The following is a 16,627-nucleotide window of genomic DNA, read 5'->3' as shown; positions in this document are numbered from 1 at the left end:
GAGCACTTGCAGTTATAAGTATTGGCAATGCCTCTTGATATCCATCTGGCTTTGATCCAGCATGTTAGTGTGAACATGAAGTCAGACAGTGAACTCTTCCTTCGGCTCTTGAAAAGGTTTGAAGAGAGATTGCATTACTGTGATATTTTTATAGACTGCATGCACACAAAAACATGGGTGCTAGCATAACCTATTTCAGTTTAAACGGTTTAAATGAAAAATTGGGAATGGCCCTCAGGCTCAGGTGTATTTCTACCCATTCGTACAAACTTCAAATGAAGTTTGTCTGGGAAAACATGCCTATAGTGTCTGGACATATTCAGCTCATTTTTGATATCTTATGGGTTTCAAGTAGCCCAGCTGAGCCCTATTGAACTCAAGGCTGTTAAAATTGATGTGGTTCTGGTGTCTTGAGGTGCTTTGGACTTAATTCATGAGTATTCGCTCTAGGTTCAAAGGTTATTACAGGTTAACAATACTTAATTTCACATTTTTAAATTTCCTTTGGTGTGTAAGTGTGTATTGGTGCATGTTAACGATATGCAAAAGGTACAAACCCCAAAGTAAACAATGACGCGAGTTATTGTCTTCAATGTAAATCTCTTTTCTTGGACTACAACAAACACACGGATTGTAGGCAACAGTTTACTTCCTGGGATTGGTGGTGATGTAGTATAGACCGACATTATCATAATTCCTCGCCCTGTAAGTTAACTCCTGTTAGCAACCGAATCTTTCAAACATGGTAAGGAGCGTCACGTTTACGGCTGACGACAGAGGTATTCAAGCCAATCACAACGTACAGATTAGCTGGCCAATCAGGGACACAGAGCTTTTCAAATCAATGTGTTTCAGGAAGAGAGTGAAATCTGGAGCTACAATGTACAAATTTATGGTATGTGGAAAATAATCTGTTTTTTAACCATAAACCACGCAAACACATTGTATTATACCAAATACACAAAATAATGCTGTTTTTTAGTCATTAAATAGGTGCTCTTTAAAATTTTTTTCCAGATAATCCTGTTTAAATAGTTGGCACCCATCTCTTTTTCACTGGGACTATTTTGAGCTACTGTAACTCAATGATATGACTTATGTGTTAAGAATTTCCTGTTTAAAGTGTTTGCGTCCTGTGCACCCGAAATAATAATTAAAGGTCTGTTAGCGTTCGTGTAAATGACAGATTTGATATCGTCAATAAACAAATTCATTCCTTCTGCGCTTGTCTACCCTTCTTGACTGGGTAAACATCCGAAAGTTCAGAGGGACTGCGCAGAGCACCAAGGCAACCAAAATCACAAACAGGAAGCCGTTATCAGGGGGTATTATGGTTGTCGCTTTATCTATGAGCTCACATCTGCTCCACCCTGCCCCTCCCTCAACACAGGAAAAGCCCTAACTGGCCCACAGTTCTCTAGGGCAAAGTGTCACTTACTTTAAAGACTTGAACCCCACAGAAACACCAGAGGAATTTATTCATTGGTCGGAGTCATTGTTTGGGTTTTGTGCTTAAAATAATCCTTTGTGTGACTGTCAAAGAGCTTTTATTTAGCATGTCAACGGTTAAAATGTACTGTATAGTAAGGGAAGGGGTTTACGTGTATTTTTATCATCTACTTTTTAGTGGTATTTTGTGCAAAGGCCACCACCAGCTTTGTTGTTTTAGCACTCAGTAGACATTAAGTAAACTACACTGTCAGAAAAAAATGACAAGAAATGTTCACTGGGGCGATACCCTTTCAAAAGTACACATTTGCACCTGCAGAGTTCATATTAGTACCTCAGAGGTGCATTGTATTAGGACCTTTTTAAAGGGCACTACCCCAGTGATAGCTATGGGACCATTTTTGACCATTTTGTCTGACAGTGTATAAAGACTTGGTTGTTTTGGACAATTTAAGCCTGACTGTACCTACAATAAAATTACAATCTCGAGTGGTCACCTGAGATACTGTTTTGCCACTTGCATCTTAAATGTGTTTACTGTGACCTATTTTGTGACTACACCTCTGTCAAAAATGAGATTATGATTGTAGCCGGAAGCTCTCGAAACGTATATGTTCATCAAATACTTCCATGTCAAATTCGCTTAATCCATTCAAAAATAACACATTTTAGGCAGATAAAAATTATAATTTACAAGAAATCATGCCAGAGGCACTTAGTGGGTTTTGCATCTGAACTGTTCAAATATATCTTATTATATTATATGGTGTGTTACTGACTGTTTACCATACAAACAAAGTTGAGAAATACACAATAAGGCAGTGCACTTGCTCTCAAACACACTTGAATTTTGGTGTTCCTGTAGCTCAACTAGTACATAAGAAGACTAGTAGATAGGGATGCACCGATACCACTTTTTTGGAATACGAGTACGAGTACTTGCATTTCAGTACTTGCCGATACCGATACCGAGTACTTAATAAAAAAACATGATTTAAATTTACAGGTAACAGCTTTAGTCATATAATTTAACAAAAAACAAGGGCCTAGTTTTCCAGTTTGTTGTAAACTCTGCCTCTTTGGACAACACAAGAGGCATTAACCCCTTACACGCCGCTCAAACATAGACATTTCTCAGACCGTGGTATCGATCCCTGGTATCGGGGGACTTAGTACAAGTACTTTAGAAAATGTGGTATCGAGGCCGATACCCGATACCAGTATCGGTATCGGTGCATCCCTACTAGTAGACTGGCAGTGCAGATGTCATGGGTTTAATATGCACATGTGAATAATTTTAGATTAAAGCATCTGCCAGGTCTCATGTAGCCAGACGTACTGAAGGTCTGGGAACCATGGCAGCTTTGAATTGCCAAGGACCGCACAAGAGGCCACATGACTGACACATAAAGCAACCAATCACGTTTCACATTGTGTCATGTTATGTTTGGGGCTTGGAGATGTCGCCACAATGACATGACCAGTGTGCAACCATCCTTCACAAACGTCTCTATAGTTTCGAACAACAATAGCAAACCCGTTAAAATACCTTGCATACTTTTAAACATGCAGTGTTTATTCGATGTTGATGAGGGATGTTGTCACCGATGTAAACATGAAAGCTTTCTTCTTCAATCAGATGGCTTTGTGTTGCTTCCGTGCGAACCGTTAAAGATCGCAACACACACATCTCCCTCAATGTCAAAGAAACTTCCTTGGCAGGACTGGTCTTTCCAAGTCACTTCCTTCAGAGGCTAGAAGAGGCTCCTCTTTAGCATTCGGAGAACATGTAGCCCTGTCCCACGTAGGGTGTCCCATCTGTAATTTTTACGCACCGAAGTGTGCTCATCAGCGCCCCCTTTGCACCCTTGATACGGTCTTCGGCGAAGCCCACACTGCAGCAGGCTTCGCACACTTTACCAACCCAGAAGTCCTTGCGAAAGAGTAATCTGACCAATCAGACGACAGAAGGGAGGAGTTAACACCGATGGGCAACTTTTCTTCCTATTTCCAACGTGATGCTCGAGTCTGTCCTAAAATACGACTCTGGTGCACCCTCTTGGACTCACGTCAAGGGTCCCTAAGGTCTGCACTACATGATGTCATCAAAGTGTGGACTCTGGGGAGGTCCACAAGTCCGGAGTGTGCCATTTGGGACAGCGCCGTAAATGGAACAGGCTAGCAAGTGCATGTCATTGCGTCATTACGTCAGTGAAAAGGTGTGCTTTCGACGCTGCGCGCATAGGATTGTGGGTGATTTGAGAGTGTTAAGGCTACATGCATCTTTTCCTGTCCTTGGTTGAAATTCCGAGGATCCTCGTCGACATTGGAACAGTCCTTCGATGGATGACGATGACATAGCATCCTTGAAATTCTGGCTTCTGACCATCCTTCCTTGACATTGAGAAACACCTCGATTGTCTTTGCCCTATTTCGGGAAAAAAATTAAGCTGTTTCAAAATATACAAAAAATTATATTTGCTGAAATATATTTTGGAATATGTTTACAAAATATATTTCCCATTTTTTTATATTTTGAAAAGTTAATTATTTAAAAGTAAATACATGTTAAAGCATTAAAAATATTTAGCCCTCCATGTGAATCCAAGGAAATATATTCACGTCACACTGGAAGAAAAACTTTTATGTTTATGTTACGAACCTGTTAACGTAACAGTTTTAAAAAGGTTAAAATTAAATGTATTTTTAACTTCAAAAATATACTTCATAAAATTGGCTTGTATTTAGCATATTTGTAAAATATATGTAGGCAAAAAATAAACTTATGCCATATGGGATGTAAAATTAAAACTGTATTTGAAATATATTTTAATGCATTAAGGTATATTTCCTAATTAAAAAATATATTCAATTAAGCATTACTTTCTACAAAAGTATTTAGCATATATTTAAAATATATTTTTGGCCAGACCAGAGAGAGAAATTTATTTTTTTTGCCATATGGGTGGTCTCGGTCTTGCCTTGGTCTCTGACTTAGTGGTCTCTGGATTTTATTTCAAGACTGGTCAAGACCAGAAATGCAATAATTGGTGCATTGTCTGATTTATGTGTTCAACATCATTCATGTGATTAGATGTCTAAATATGGTTTGAGTATTTAAACTAGGGATGCACCGAATCCAGATTTTTTGGGTTTGGCCGAATACTGAATCCACTGTTTAAGATTCGGCCGAAACCGAATACCGAATCCACTGTTTAAGATTCGGCCGAATCCGAAACCGAATACCGAATCCTATTCGCATCCTTATTCCCTTAACACAGTAAAACACATTAATGAAGTAAACAACGTCCACAGCAGTGTATTTTTCATTTTATTTAATTTTAACTGTAATAAAAAGGATAGGCAACATTATGCCAGGATGACAAGTGGGAAAAACTATTTTGACAATTACCAAAAGCCTATGCATAATGAATGCGATGCGGTGCAACACGCTCGCGTCCGGCGAAATGTGAACCGTCCTAAGGCTCACTGAAAGAAAAAGCTTATCTCCACGTCAGCACCCGATGTGTGTAATCAACGGCCCGTGACGTCGACCAGCGTAGCGCAAGCCTAGGGTTCGGTTCGGTGGAAAAAAAATCTAGGATTCGGCCTAACCCTGTCAAAAAGCCCAGTATTTGGCCGAATCCGAATCCTGGATTCGGTGCATCCCTAATTTAAACCCCGTGTTTTAAACCCTATGACGCCAGTATTTAGAGCTGATAAAGTGATAAAGAGGGCTTTTGACACTAAAGATGTCTATTTCTTGCACAGAAACTTGTTAGAGTCTTTGACTTCAGGCTAAAGGTGTAATCCACTGTTGAATACTAATTACTACTGGTGTCCCAGCCCAATTAATGTGACAGATGAAACACAATTCATGGAAGACTGGGGGTCAAGAGAAGATTTAAATGTTCATTATCAAAACAACAGTGTTTACATCTGTTCTTTTGGGGAAACAGCCAGACTTCCCAGTTATTGAGTATATCAGCAAAGCCTTGTGCTAATCGAACACCAAGAATAGACCTTATTTTCTTATTTCCTACACCTTACAATTTCTGCTTGACTCAGTGCTCAGTTTATCCCTGCGATCCAGCAGGGTTTTCACCACAGGGAGACTTGTTTGGTCCACTTAAAAATAACCTTTAAATGTAGGGTAACAGATTTGATCCTGAAACATTTTTAGTTATGCTGGTTAAAAGTCTCCTCACATTCTGATAGCAATCACTGTGTTAAGTTGTTTAAATGTATTTGTAAAAATTTATGTCATCTGTGAAAGGCGTAGGACCAAAAAATGTTCAACAAATCATAGATTTCGGTCCGAACGGACGTTTCCTTTTATGTCCCTCATACGTAAGCGTAATTTGAATTCCCACCGCGCAGCGAGTCCACGCAGACACCATACGTCATCGGCGCGTTCACGTGCGCTCATCTCCTGTCTGTAAACAGCGAGAACAGCAAACTTTTCTGCTGAATTGACAACCTACACAGGAGCAACAAAACTAAATGCATCTTTTATAACAACAACAGCAAAAACTGCCTGGATCAGCAAGAGCAAAAACCCAAATTAACATCGGTAACTTTACTGCTTTACCCCGAGATGTAAACAGCTACAGGAGGCAAAGGGTCTGAAAGGGTCGTTGCACTGTTTATTTTGGTAAGGTAGGTACGCGATATGTTTGTATTGAGATGGATTCAGATATTATACTTTGATGAAACATTGTGTTGCTTATGAAATTTGTGTTCGTTTATGGATTAGCATAACGATATAGTTACTACGTCTACACAATCGAACGTGTGCTTAAACTAATTCTGATGTACATCAGTTGTTTATGTGGGTTATTTTGGAAGTGTTATTCACTTTGTACTGCAAAGTTTTCTCACTGGTGAATGAGACATGAGACGTGACCGTCTGATCTGTGCGTGTTCATGTGTTATGAAAGATCGTGACTTTGGATGGCGATTTGACTTGAGGGTGGGATCGGGATTTCATTGCTAGGCGGCTACCGTTAGCATTTTTCAAAATGTGTTACCCTACCTTTAATATCCAACCATCCTTTGACAGCTCCTAATTTAAGATTAGATTATGATATTTTAACCTGAATTTCACAGACAGGGTCACGTATTTCATGAAAATATGAAAAACCTTAGAACCAATGTTATTTAATTTTTAGTTTTTTATGGGGCAAAAATGTTGTCTGAGAGATGTGACAGTCACCACTGTTGAAGTCTCATACTGCAGAGGACATCTTGGCTTGTCCCTGCAGGTGATTCTCGCACGTAATATTGAGTGATGGATGGGAAGATAAGCTGTAAACTCATACAGTCTGTCGAGGCCATTTGAGATCTTACTGTCTGTGGCTCTGATGGTACAGACTTACAGACAGTTCAAGGATCAGTGTGCTAGATGGATCTTTTCATATTATTTATGAATGTCACAGCTATGCAGCACTTTATGAACGCCACAGGCTATTTATGCATTCCAGAGAATTTAATTTTAATATATTTACTGCATAAATTCATTTTCCCGCACTGTGCTAATGGATAGGGGTCGGCTTTATCGTAAATCAGAGGATAATTTATTACTGATATTACATCCTAATACCTAGCAACTCATTCACCTTCTCACTTTAACTCACCCAAATACACACCCTTCCTTTGACCTCACATACACTCTAAAAAACACTCCAGTGTTGGGTCAAAAAGGAACAAACCCAACCCAGTGGGTTGTAAAATAATCTATGCTGGGTTGTTTTAACCCAAATCTGAACATTTTAAAATAACTCTTGTGGATTGTCCCTTTTTGACTCAATACTGGGTTGTAAATAACCCAGCATTTTTTAGAGCTTGCAGTGAAACTCATCCAGTTAATTTTGACCATCATCTGTATTCTTTCATCTTCTAAAGCCATGAATTGGCTTTGTGTGACAAGCAGATAAAATTGAAAAGGTTATTTGCTGAATTCTTTAAAAATCAAATGCCATTTTTGACATCAATGACACCAAGTACTATTATTATAAATGTTAGGAATGACATTAGAGTTACTGACTGGTTTTTAGGTGAACTAACCCATTAACCCTTAATCAGTGTTCAAAAAGGATAACGTTTTTGGTGTTTGGGTTCTGATAGAAGCGAGAATGGTAAGAAAATAGGACAAAACAGTTAAGTAACCAATACGTGACAGGGACACGTAAACAGAAATTTGTGACACGAGAAAAGATTCAAAAAGTTACGTGACTATATCAGGAAATTTCGTGAGACTGGGCTGTACTTAACTAGGCCATAAAATGGCTCATGAAGAAATTATTAGATTTTTTTTTTATTAATTAAATCTAAATTGTTTTTGGACATTGCTCTATGTGTTAGGGATAGAATACTGACATCTGAAAAAACTTTAGAAATTATAATTAAAGAAAGAAAGTGCAATGACCACATATATCCAATAGAGATTCATAGGGACTTTTGTATTCTCCTCACAATATTTTGTGATTATATATATTTAAACATTCTGAAATACATAAAAAAAATCTGTATTTTGTATGTGTGTGTATGAGATGGAAAGTTTTTTTTACACTTTTTATTTATGCTTTAAGACCAGACCTTGGTTTATATGTAGAAATGTGCAGATTTATAACGGATTTACTTTTTTTGACAAACAAAATAATTTTTTTTATATTTTTTCATTTTCCCATTCATTATCAATGTGGGGTCATTTTGACCCCAAACACCTTAAATGGTAAAAAAATAATTACCCACCTTTAGAACAACGAAATCAAGCCCAGTTTTTTGTGCATGTTTAGATAGATTATTAAAGAAAAGTCACATAGTTTCATGCCCCTGTACCGAGCCCCTAAAATGACATCGGAGTAAAAAAAATCTAGAGTTTAGTTTCATGTGCTCACGTGAAACTTTCATGTGCTCACGCGAAACCTTCATGTGCAGAACTTTTTTTAAGTTTAGTTTCGTGTGCTCACGTGAAACTTTCGCACGCGCACGTGAAAGCGAACTTTTCACGTGCGCACGCGAAACTAAATGCGGTAGTTTCACGTGCGCATGCGGTAGTTTCACGTGCGCACCCGATAGTTTAAGGGGCTCCGTACCCCTGAGATAAAGGTAACACTTTTAAAAAATGAAGGAAAAGTCCCGTGGAAAAGTCCCCAAACCCTGATTAAGGGTTAACAAACTTCTAAAAAGCTTAAGACCCAAAATTAATGTTTGTTCATTCCAGCAACTCAGACTGTGATGTAGCCGAATGTCAGAGAAAGACCCCGCTACCCATTTGTCTCTAAACATATTATTGTAAATCAGATGTCATTTTCAATGTAATTTTATAATGAAAGTCATTTTTTGCACTGAAACAGAGGAAGCAATTATTGCAAGGTTAATCATTCCACATGCAAGCTCTGACTTGTCAAGCTAATTTATCTATCAAATAATAACAATCAACTTATGCAGATCCATTTTTCATCTTATATTTCTCATTTTCTGTTTAGTTTCCATCACACATCCCTTTCCCCCTCGCTTCATTCTGTAATGGCAGTGAATAAAAGCTTGTTCTTTTTCCATTGGACTCTCCATCATTGCGGCCTGTTAATTTGCTTTCAGTGGAAATAGTCCAGTTTAACAGATCTGCTGTTGTATCTCTCGAAGAGAGGAGGCTGGGTGTTTGTGTCTGTGTTAGACCCTGTTAGACCTATACTTCATCAAAAAATAGAGCCACGGACCCACATACAAATGCTCACAGATGCACTATGAATATAGTGTACATGTTTATGCACTAGAGCTTCTGATGTCAGAATTCACTTTGCTTGGTTGTGTCAAAGTCACAATTCATGTTATCAGCTCAAAGGCCATGGATTAAAGCAATCTGGAATAGATATACAGATACAATGTTTTAAATTAAAGTGTCTGCCAAATGCATACATTAACTTTATGAAGTAAAGCAGTGTAGATGCATGTGAGGTAAGGTGCATGTCAAATATTGGAACTAAGTAACAAGCAGTTGCTGTTAGCTCTCATGGTGATGCTCACTGCTAATGCAAATGTTGCAGCATCTTTATATAAACCTTATGCTTCAGTTCTTATTTGTGAAGTGACTTTGCCCAGTACTGATGCTGAGATGTACATTAGTGCAGTATGTGTTTTCCTTTCTCTTCCTCCCACTCATTATTATAATGTGAGTCAGGTGAGTGTGTATTTGTGTTTGTTTGTTTGTTTATGTATGTGTGTGGCAGCATAAATGCCAATTTGAAAGTGAGTCATTCATTGATAAATGGGAGATAACCTTGGTCAGGCCAATGTTTTTTTTTTTAAATGTTTTAATGGTATGACAAATTCTTTGTCTACATTAATTCATTCATGCACAAGCACACACTCTCATCATGTGTCGTAATATGATTTACCCAGTTTGGACATGTTTTTGGATCATGCTTTGTTGGACCTGGAACAACATTCCTATTAGGTAATGAAAATCCATGGACCGCTCACAGTCTGTTTACCTGTTTTAATATAATTGCCTAGGTACTCGTAGGTTGTTACAACCACTACCCCCCCCCCCAAAAAAAAAAAAAAAAAAAAAAACACAGCGGGCATTTTAAGGAAGAACTAATACTGATTTTACTGGAATAAATACCAGGTTAGTAGCAACCAACCTCTGAGATGCAAAGTAAACTCTTTGTGTTTGTTTGTTAATAATGATAATAATAATAATAATTTTCTTGTTCTTAGTATGAATCATCTTTTTTACTATCAGACAGACATAAAATCAATTTGTTATTATGCCGTTAATTAATATGTAATATGCATGATTCATTATTTCCCAAAAATCACTAGCATATATTTTCACATTATCTCAAATGTTTCATGACACGGTTAACAGGACATCTGTTTATGATTTTTAATAAGCGTCATGTTTACATTGGATCAGGGAGCTCATGTCTAGATCATTTTAATGTCCGCACTTTCAGATACATATGGAGAGCGGCTTGTTAAACGCTATGGGAATTTGTTGAAGATATGCGCGGAGGGAGGCGAGTTTGGGAGCTTGTGTCTGATTTAAGCGTGCCACTTTGTTCTGAAATGAGCAAGAATTCATGTTTTATTTATGAAGGTGATGTTTTATTAATGCTGTGTTGGATTGGCAGAAGTGTATCGGAAATAAGCTTCTTCCAAATGAGTCCAAGAAAACAGGACATGGCAAATACTGTCAATATTTTTAGACTTTAAAATCTGCAAGGTTTTGTAGCACGCGTGTAAGTTTCTGGCATAAGAATGCTTTCTCAGCGTGAGATGGTAGATGGGAAGGAAAAGTCTGTTTAAAATTAAATTTTTACCAAGAAACTCACTTGTAGAAAAACGAAAAACTTTATATGCCGCGGTCAAAGATGAAATAATTGAATAGACAAAATGCTAGGCACGTATTATACTTTCATCAAATACCTTCACTTTAAATATGCTTAATCCCAGCCTCACGCCAGTCAGAAATATAATTTTGAAATATGTTTAAAAATCTACAGTACTGTGCAAAAGCCACCATGCCAGAATTAGATTTGTTGTTTTTGTAATGTTATAGTGATCATATATAATTATTTCTCAGTCTCTTTATTAGAATACAAACAGAAAATACCGGAAATGTGTATTAAAAACTGTATAAAAATGTAAACTGATGTGTCAAGTTTTTAGGGTAAATTCCCCTTCCACTTGAGCAATAGCAGGAAACTGCAGGATCTCTTAAACCTAAAATAAAACTTAAATCCTAATTTCTCAATTTAAAGAAATTCGTCTTTTTACTTCATTCTGCTCAAGAAGTGTTTAGTTCCACGAGAGGTCACACTAAACACAGATGATTCCTAAAGATGCCTTTTTTTTATTTTGTGGATATTATAACATCTAAAACAACAAGTCTGGTGGTGGTGGCCTGAGACTTTTGCACAGTACTATATTTTTTGGCCATTTTTTGTATATTTTGAAATATATTTAAAAAATAAATACATTTTAAAGCATTTATATTTAGGTTGCATTGGAAGAAAAACGTTGTATATTACAAACCTGTAAATATAGAAGCCTTAAAAATATTAAAATTAAATATATTTTTTAACTTAAAAATATACTTTTATATTTTATACATAATTATACTTTATGCAAACTGTTATATTTTGGCCAAAAAATATGTATTTTTCGCAATATGGGTTGTAAAAATGTTTTTTACCCTAAAATATATCTTTTTTTGTAATTCAGTGTTTATTGGTTTTGACAAAGCATATAGAACAGTTCGCAGAGTAGAAAGTAGAAATAGAAAGTATTAGACCATTATTATTATCCCTGGCCCTCCCCCCTTCCCTCACCCATCCTATTGCACTCAGGACTTGAAAGACACAATATAGGATATAAACAACAAAGATCTGTAAATACATATTTATACACATAAAATGGAATTTAAAATAAATAAATATTAATGAAAGTACTACGTACAAAAAATAATAATAAAAATAATATTAATACATTTTATGTGCAGATTATGTATTTAGAATCTCTTTAATTATAGATATCCAATTCTCCCATCTACCTAAAATATATCTTGAAATATGTTAATATATGAATGTTAAAGCTTAATATATTTTCAAATTCAAAAAAATATTTAATTAAGCTTTACTTTCTACAAAATGTATTAAGCTTAAAACATATTTTTGGCTAAAGAAATGTTGTTGTGTTTTTTTGCCGAATGGAAAAAGGATATCTTGTGCCATGCCATAATGCTTTATAATATTTATACTTTTTAAAATTTGCATCTTATATCAGATTCAAAATAGGTTATTGGTGGGGTTTAAAAAAGTAATGTACATATATGCCTTTGGCACACACGACTTGCATAGCAATTTTTAGCAAGTGCATTACATTTTTTATGATGTGTGTTTCCTGGGAATCAAATCCACAACTCAGTTTTATTTATATGCCACAACTCAGTTTTATTTATAGGCCCTATGAGATGCTTTTGAGAGATAAAAACAGTTGTCGACTATATGTATTATTCCTGATAATATGTAAGCACATGGGAACAGTATGGTATGATGTATACATTAAATGTGCATCAATGACTGAGAATAGAGAACTTAAAGGGAAAGTTCACCCAAATATTTAAACTGTCATTATTTACATCCTCATGACATTTAATCGCACAATGCCTTTCTTTGTTTTTCATAACCCAAAGATTTTATAAAAAAAGTGTTGTTTAGGGTTTTCTGGTTACTATAGAAGTGGATGGTGACCACCTCAGTCACCATCCACTTCCATAGTAACCAGAAAACCCTTCAAGCTTTTAAATGACCCAGGAGTGTTAAATAACTCGTGTTATATATTTGATGTGTTCTGAAGACATTTACTTCTCTACTTTCTTGTTGTGGGTATTGCTTTAAAACTGGATTAGCACTGAAAGAGAGGCGACACTTGAAAAAAAAATCTGCATTTGGATTCTAATAAACAAAGAAAACAATGGAGGCTCAGATGAAATGACAGTGAGTAAATAAACAAAAATTTCATTATTGGGTGAACTATCCCTTTAAAGAATTCTGTGCCTATACAGAATATAAACCATTAAACAATGAATGTTTAAACAGGTAATACAAAGATAAGCAGAGGATATCTCAGCAGGTGACATTTAACTGACTCATCATCTCTTCATGTCGTCTTCTGATCTTGTAAGACCTTAAGCTTGGTTTCCATAGCAACTGAAAAAGGATGTTGATGAAACAATGGCACCTCATCACTCAGGTGTTATGGAAAAATATTTTCAGACTGACAGGCTATCAGCATATTTCTTTTAACCACAGCTATTTACCTCTTATGTCCTCCAAGTGGACATAAGAGGTAAATTTATAATCTGATTATGAGATTTGGAGCATCAAAGTTTGATTTCACATTGATTTTAATCTTTGACTTGACCTTACTCAAAGATATCAAGGTTATATTTTCACAGAATGTTCCTTATATAACATGTTCTTTATATAGTCACATATGGCCATGCATTCATACCACAAATTTGATTATAAATCCATAATATCTAAATTCGCTTCTTTCTTTGTTGTTCCTCAGGTGTTTTCCTGATTCTGTCGATGCCAGTTGGGCTGGCGATCTCCTCTGAGGAGCTTCACCCCAGCCGAACCCCTCTGGACCCTGTCTCAATGTCAACAAGAAGCATAACTCTTGCCACTCTCTCACCAAAGCCCTTAAACTGGCAAGAGGGTTCCAGCAGTGGTGAGCTGCATGAACAAGCATCGCCTCTTCTTGAAGGGTCTGCCATCCGCACACTCCAGACACCGGAGACCACTGTACCTTCTGCCAAAGTCCCAGTTATTGCTGTAACAGAGAGTGCAACACTTGGACTTCTTTCAAGGGACCAGACGGCATTTCGAATCCCTCATTTGGAGAAAGTAGATGCACCCAAACTGAGCTTTGGCACTTATACTGACAGGCAGAGTACAATCAGTAGCAAGCTACCAAACTGGCCCTCCAGTAGAAAACAATCCACAAATTCGGACTCTGGATATTCTTTTCTCTCAGGGACTGAAAGCAGTGTGGCCTCTGGTGAAACGTTCCCAGAGACTGGAAACATGGGAGCGCAAAGGTCTGTCAATCCCATTCATCATCCATCCTCGCTTCTATCACCTTTATCGTTTCCTGCTGCCAGAGCTCACAAAGGGCAAAGCGCCAAGGAGTTGGCTCCACATCACATTATCACTTTGCGTGATGTGTCTCAGACTGAGAACCCAACGCAACCTTTGGATACGTTGGCACCAACTAAAAACCAGCCTCCTTCCCCAGCTCCGCCCTCCACACCCAAAACAACATCCAACGTGACTTCTTTAGCAGAAAGCACTCTGGAAAACACTTCAGGTGGCAGCAATGCAGCCACCAACACGACCGCCGATTCTCTTCACCCGATGGCTAATGTCTCGGACATTATCAACAGCACTGATGTCTCATGGCCTGGAGCGAATGACTCTAGCGTTGCAAAGACGCCCTCAACAGCGAGCGGGAGCTTCATGAACAGGCAGGTTCCAGCCACCACGCAAGGCCCATGGGAATCTGGGAACCAGTCAGGTCCCGCACTGGTTCCTCCTCATGAAAAAAAAACTATCTGCCTGGACAAAATGGACATTGTGTGGTTGGTTCTTGCCATTAGCGTGCCTGTTTCCTCATGCTGTGAGTAACCAATATCACACCTCCTCCAAGCCCTGTCTGTCTACGATAAAGTTTTAAAGTGAAACACAAAATGTTCCCAAAGAAAAGAACACGGCTTTGAACAATTTGCTTACAAGTTTCTGAAACACTTCATACAAAATTTAGAAATGATGGATTAAAGCTAAAACAAAAATGTTTGATATTAAATATTTATCAGAGCATCTGTTTTAATTTGTATATTCTTTTTCAGCCGTGCTGCTTACCGTATGCTGTATGAGGAGAAAGAGGAAGTCTGCCTCTCAGGAGAACAACTTGAGCTACTGGAATGACGCTATCACTATGGATTACTTCACTCGTCATGCTGTGGAGCTCCCACGCGAGATACAATCACTGGAGACAGCTGAGGTACTGTGAGAGAAAACCTATAGGCTTATATAGGACATTTAAACAATGCTTTCTGTGAATAAGGCCCAGGGCTCCATTTTTTAGGCCTGTTATTCCTTTCAGCATGCAAAAGTTCTTCACAGACCTCTGAGAAACCGTATGACATTATGAAACAAACACATTTTTAAAATATTTGTTTAACTCTTTCCCCGCCATTGACAAGTTTTCTCATCAATTAAGAGAAAACGCTTCCCTGTCAATGACGCTTTCGTGACAAGTTTTTACAGCAATCCATTTTTCCTCTATTGTCCACTAGGTGGCACTCTTACCCATCTTATAAAACACTGAAGCATCCACTGATTCATACACTCTGTGTATGGTTTGATCATCGTTCTGAATCTGTTTGCTAACAAAAGTCCTTTACAAAAATGCAATTATCTTATATAATTGCAATTATATAAGAAACCTACCCATATTTTTACCATCTATTCTATTTATTCTATAATCTTTTGAAGCAAGACAGGATTGTGCAACACCACTACTCTTAATGATTCCTCGTTGTAAGATTTCCTGAAAATCTCCTATTGGTCACGCATAGATATGTACACTAGATGTCGCCTTGGCTATGGCAGTTCATTGGACCGAATGCGTCAAATAGAGCCGCCATCTTGAAACAGGGGAACCCTGCATCAGCCTCATTGTAGGCAATGGTATAACGGAAATAAAATCACCATGAATCGTCATGAATGAGATGTTCTTGGTTTTCTTTTTGTTCGTTTCAACAGTAAGACATGTATTTAGCATTGAGTCCAGAAAGTTTTGATATTATGAAAATCTACTTTTTCTATATAATTCATTGTGCTTGTAGGCCTAACATCCATACGCGGCACAAATGTCCGGCATCCGCCATGAATTCGAAGTACAGGCGGAGATAGCAGCTTTACCTACCTACTTCCAATGACAAGACCCCTGTTTTAAGATGGCGGCGGTTTTGACACATGCTTAGAACCCCTAGGCGACATCTAGTGTATATATATGTTGGTCACGTACGTCTTCAAATGATACAAATTCCAACAGTTCACCAAACTTGAACTGTTGGAACTTTTGGCAAATGTAAATTTGTTCACAGGAGCTTACGTTTTGTGTCTGCTGCATTTGCATGCTTATAAATGGAAGTCAATGCAACGAAAGGTCTAGTGCAGGGGTCTCCAACGTGGTGCCCACCAATGCACATTCCATTAATCATCTCAATTGTAATATTTATTTAATACATATTTTTTTATATTAGCTTGGCTTGCTTTACGTATATTTTTAAACAATATTAAAACATAGTAAAATAAGTAAAACAAAAAAGTTTTGAGTAAACTATATCAAGAAGTAGGATGGATGTTGCAGACCATCTGATAAAGATCTGCAGGTGAATGGGACAATATCCATAACATTTTATTTACTGAGATATCATAATAAACTTAATAATGCACTGGACTACCATGTGCTTGAAAAACCTTAGTGGATAAGCATGCCCACTAAGATTAATTATAAAATTATAGTAATTATATAATAGATTAATTATAAAATTATAGTAATTATATAATAGATGAATTATATAATTATAGTAAAT

The 16,627-nt window shown here is 37.2% G+C and overlaps 1 protein-coding gene across 2 annotated transcripts in view; it reads left to right on the top strand.

The window, feature by feature from the left end:
• Window positions 1-16,627, top strand: part of tmem108 (transmembrane protein 108) — a 59,971-nt gene that overhangs the window by 40,918 nt on the left and 2,426 nt on the right. For both annotated transcript variants that reach the window (XM_065294896.2, XM_065294897.2), the window contains 2 exons: window positions 13,534-14,643; window positions 14,873-15,027. In XM_065294896.2, the coding sequence (XP_065150968.1) occupies window positions 13,534-14,643; window positions 14,873-15,027 (1,265 nt within the window). The remainder of the gene's footprint in view (window positions 1-13,533; window positions 14,644-14,872; window positions 15,028-16,627) is intronic.

This window comes from Paramisgurnus dabryanus, chromosome 22 (assembly GCF_030506205.2).
Source record: "Paramisgurnus dabryanus chromosome 22, PD_genome_1.1, whole genome shotgun sequence".
NCBI classification, from domain to species: Eukaryota; Metazoa; Chordata; class Actinopteri; order Cypriniformes; family Cobitidae; genus Paramisgurnus; species Paramisgurnus dabryanus.
Note: the sequence above shows the minus strand (reverse complement) of the source record. Positions and strands in the feature narration are given on the sequence as shown.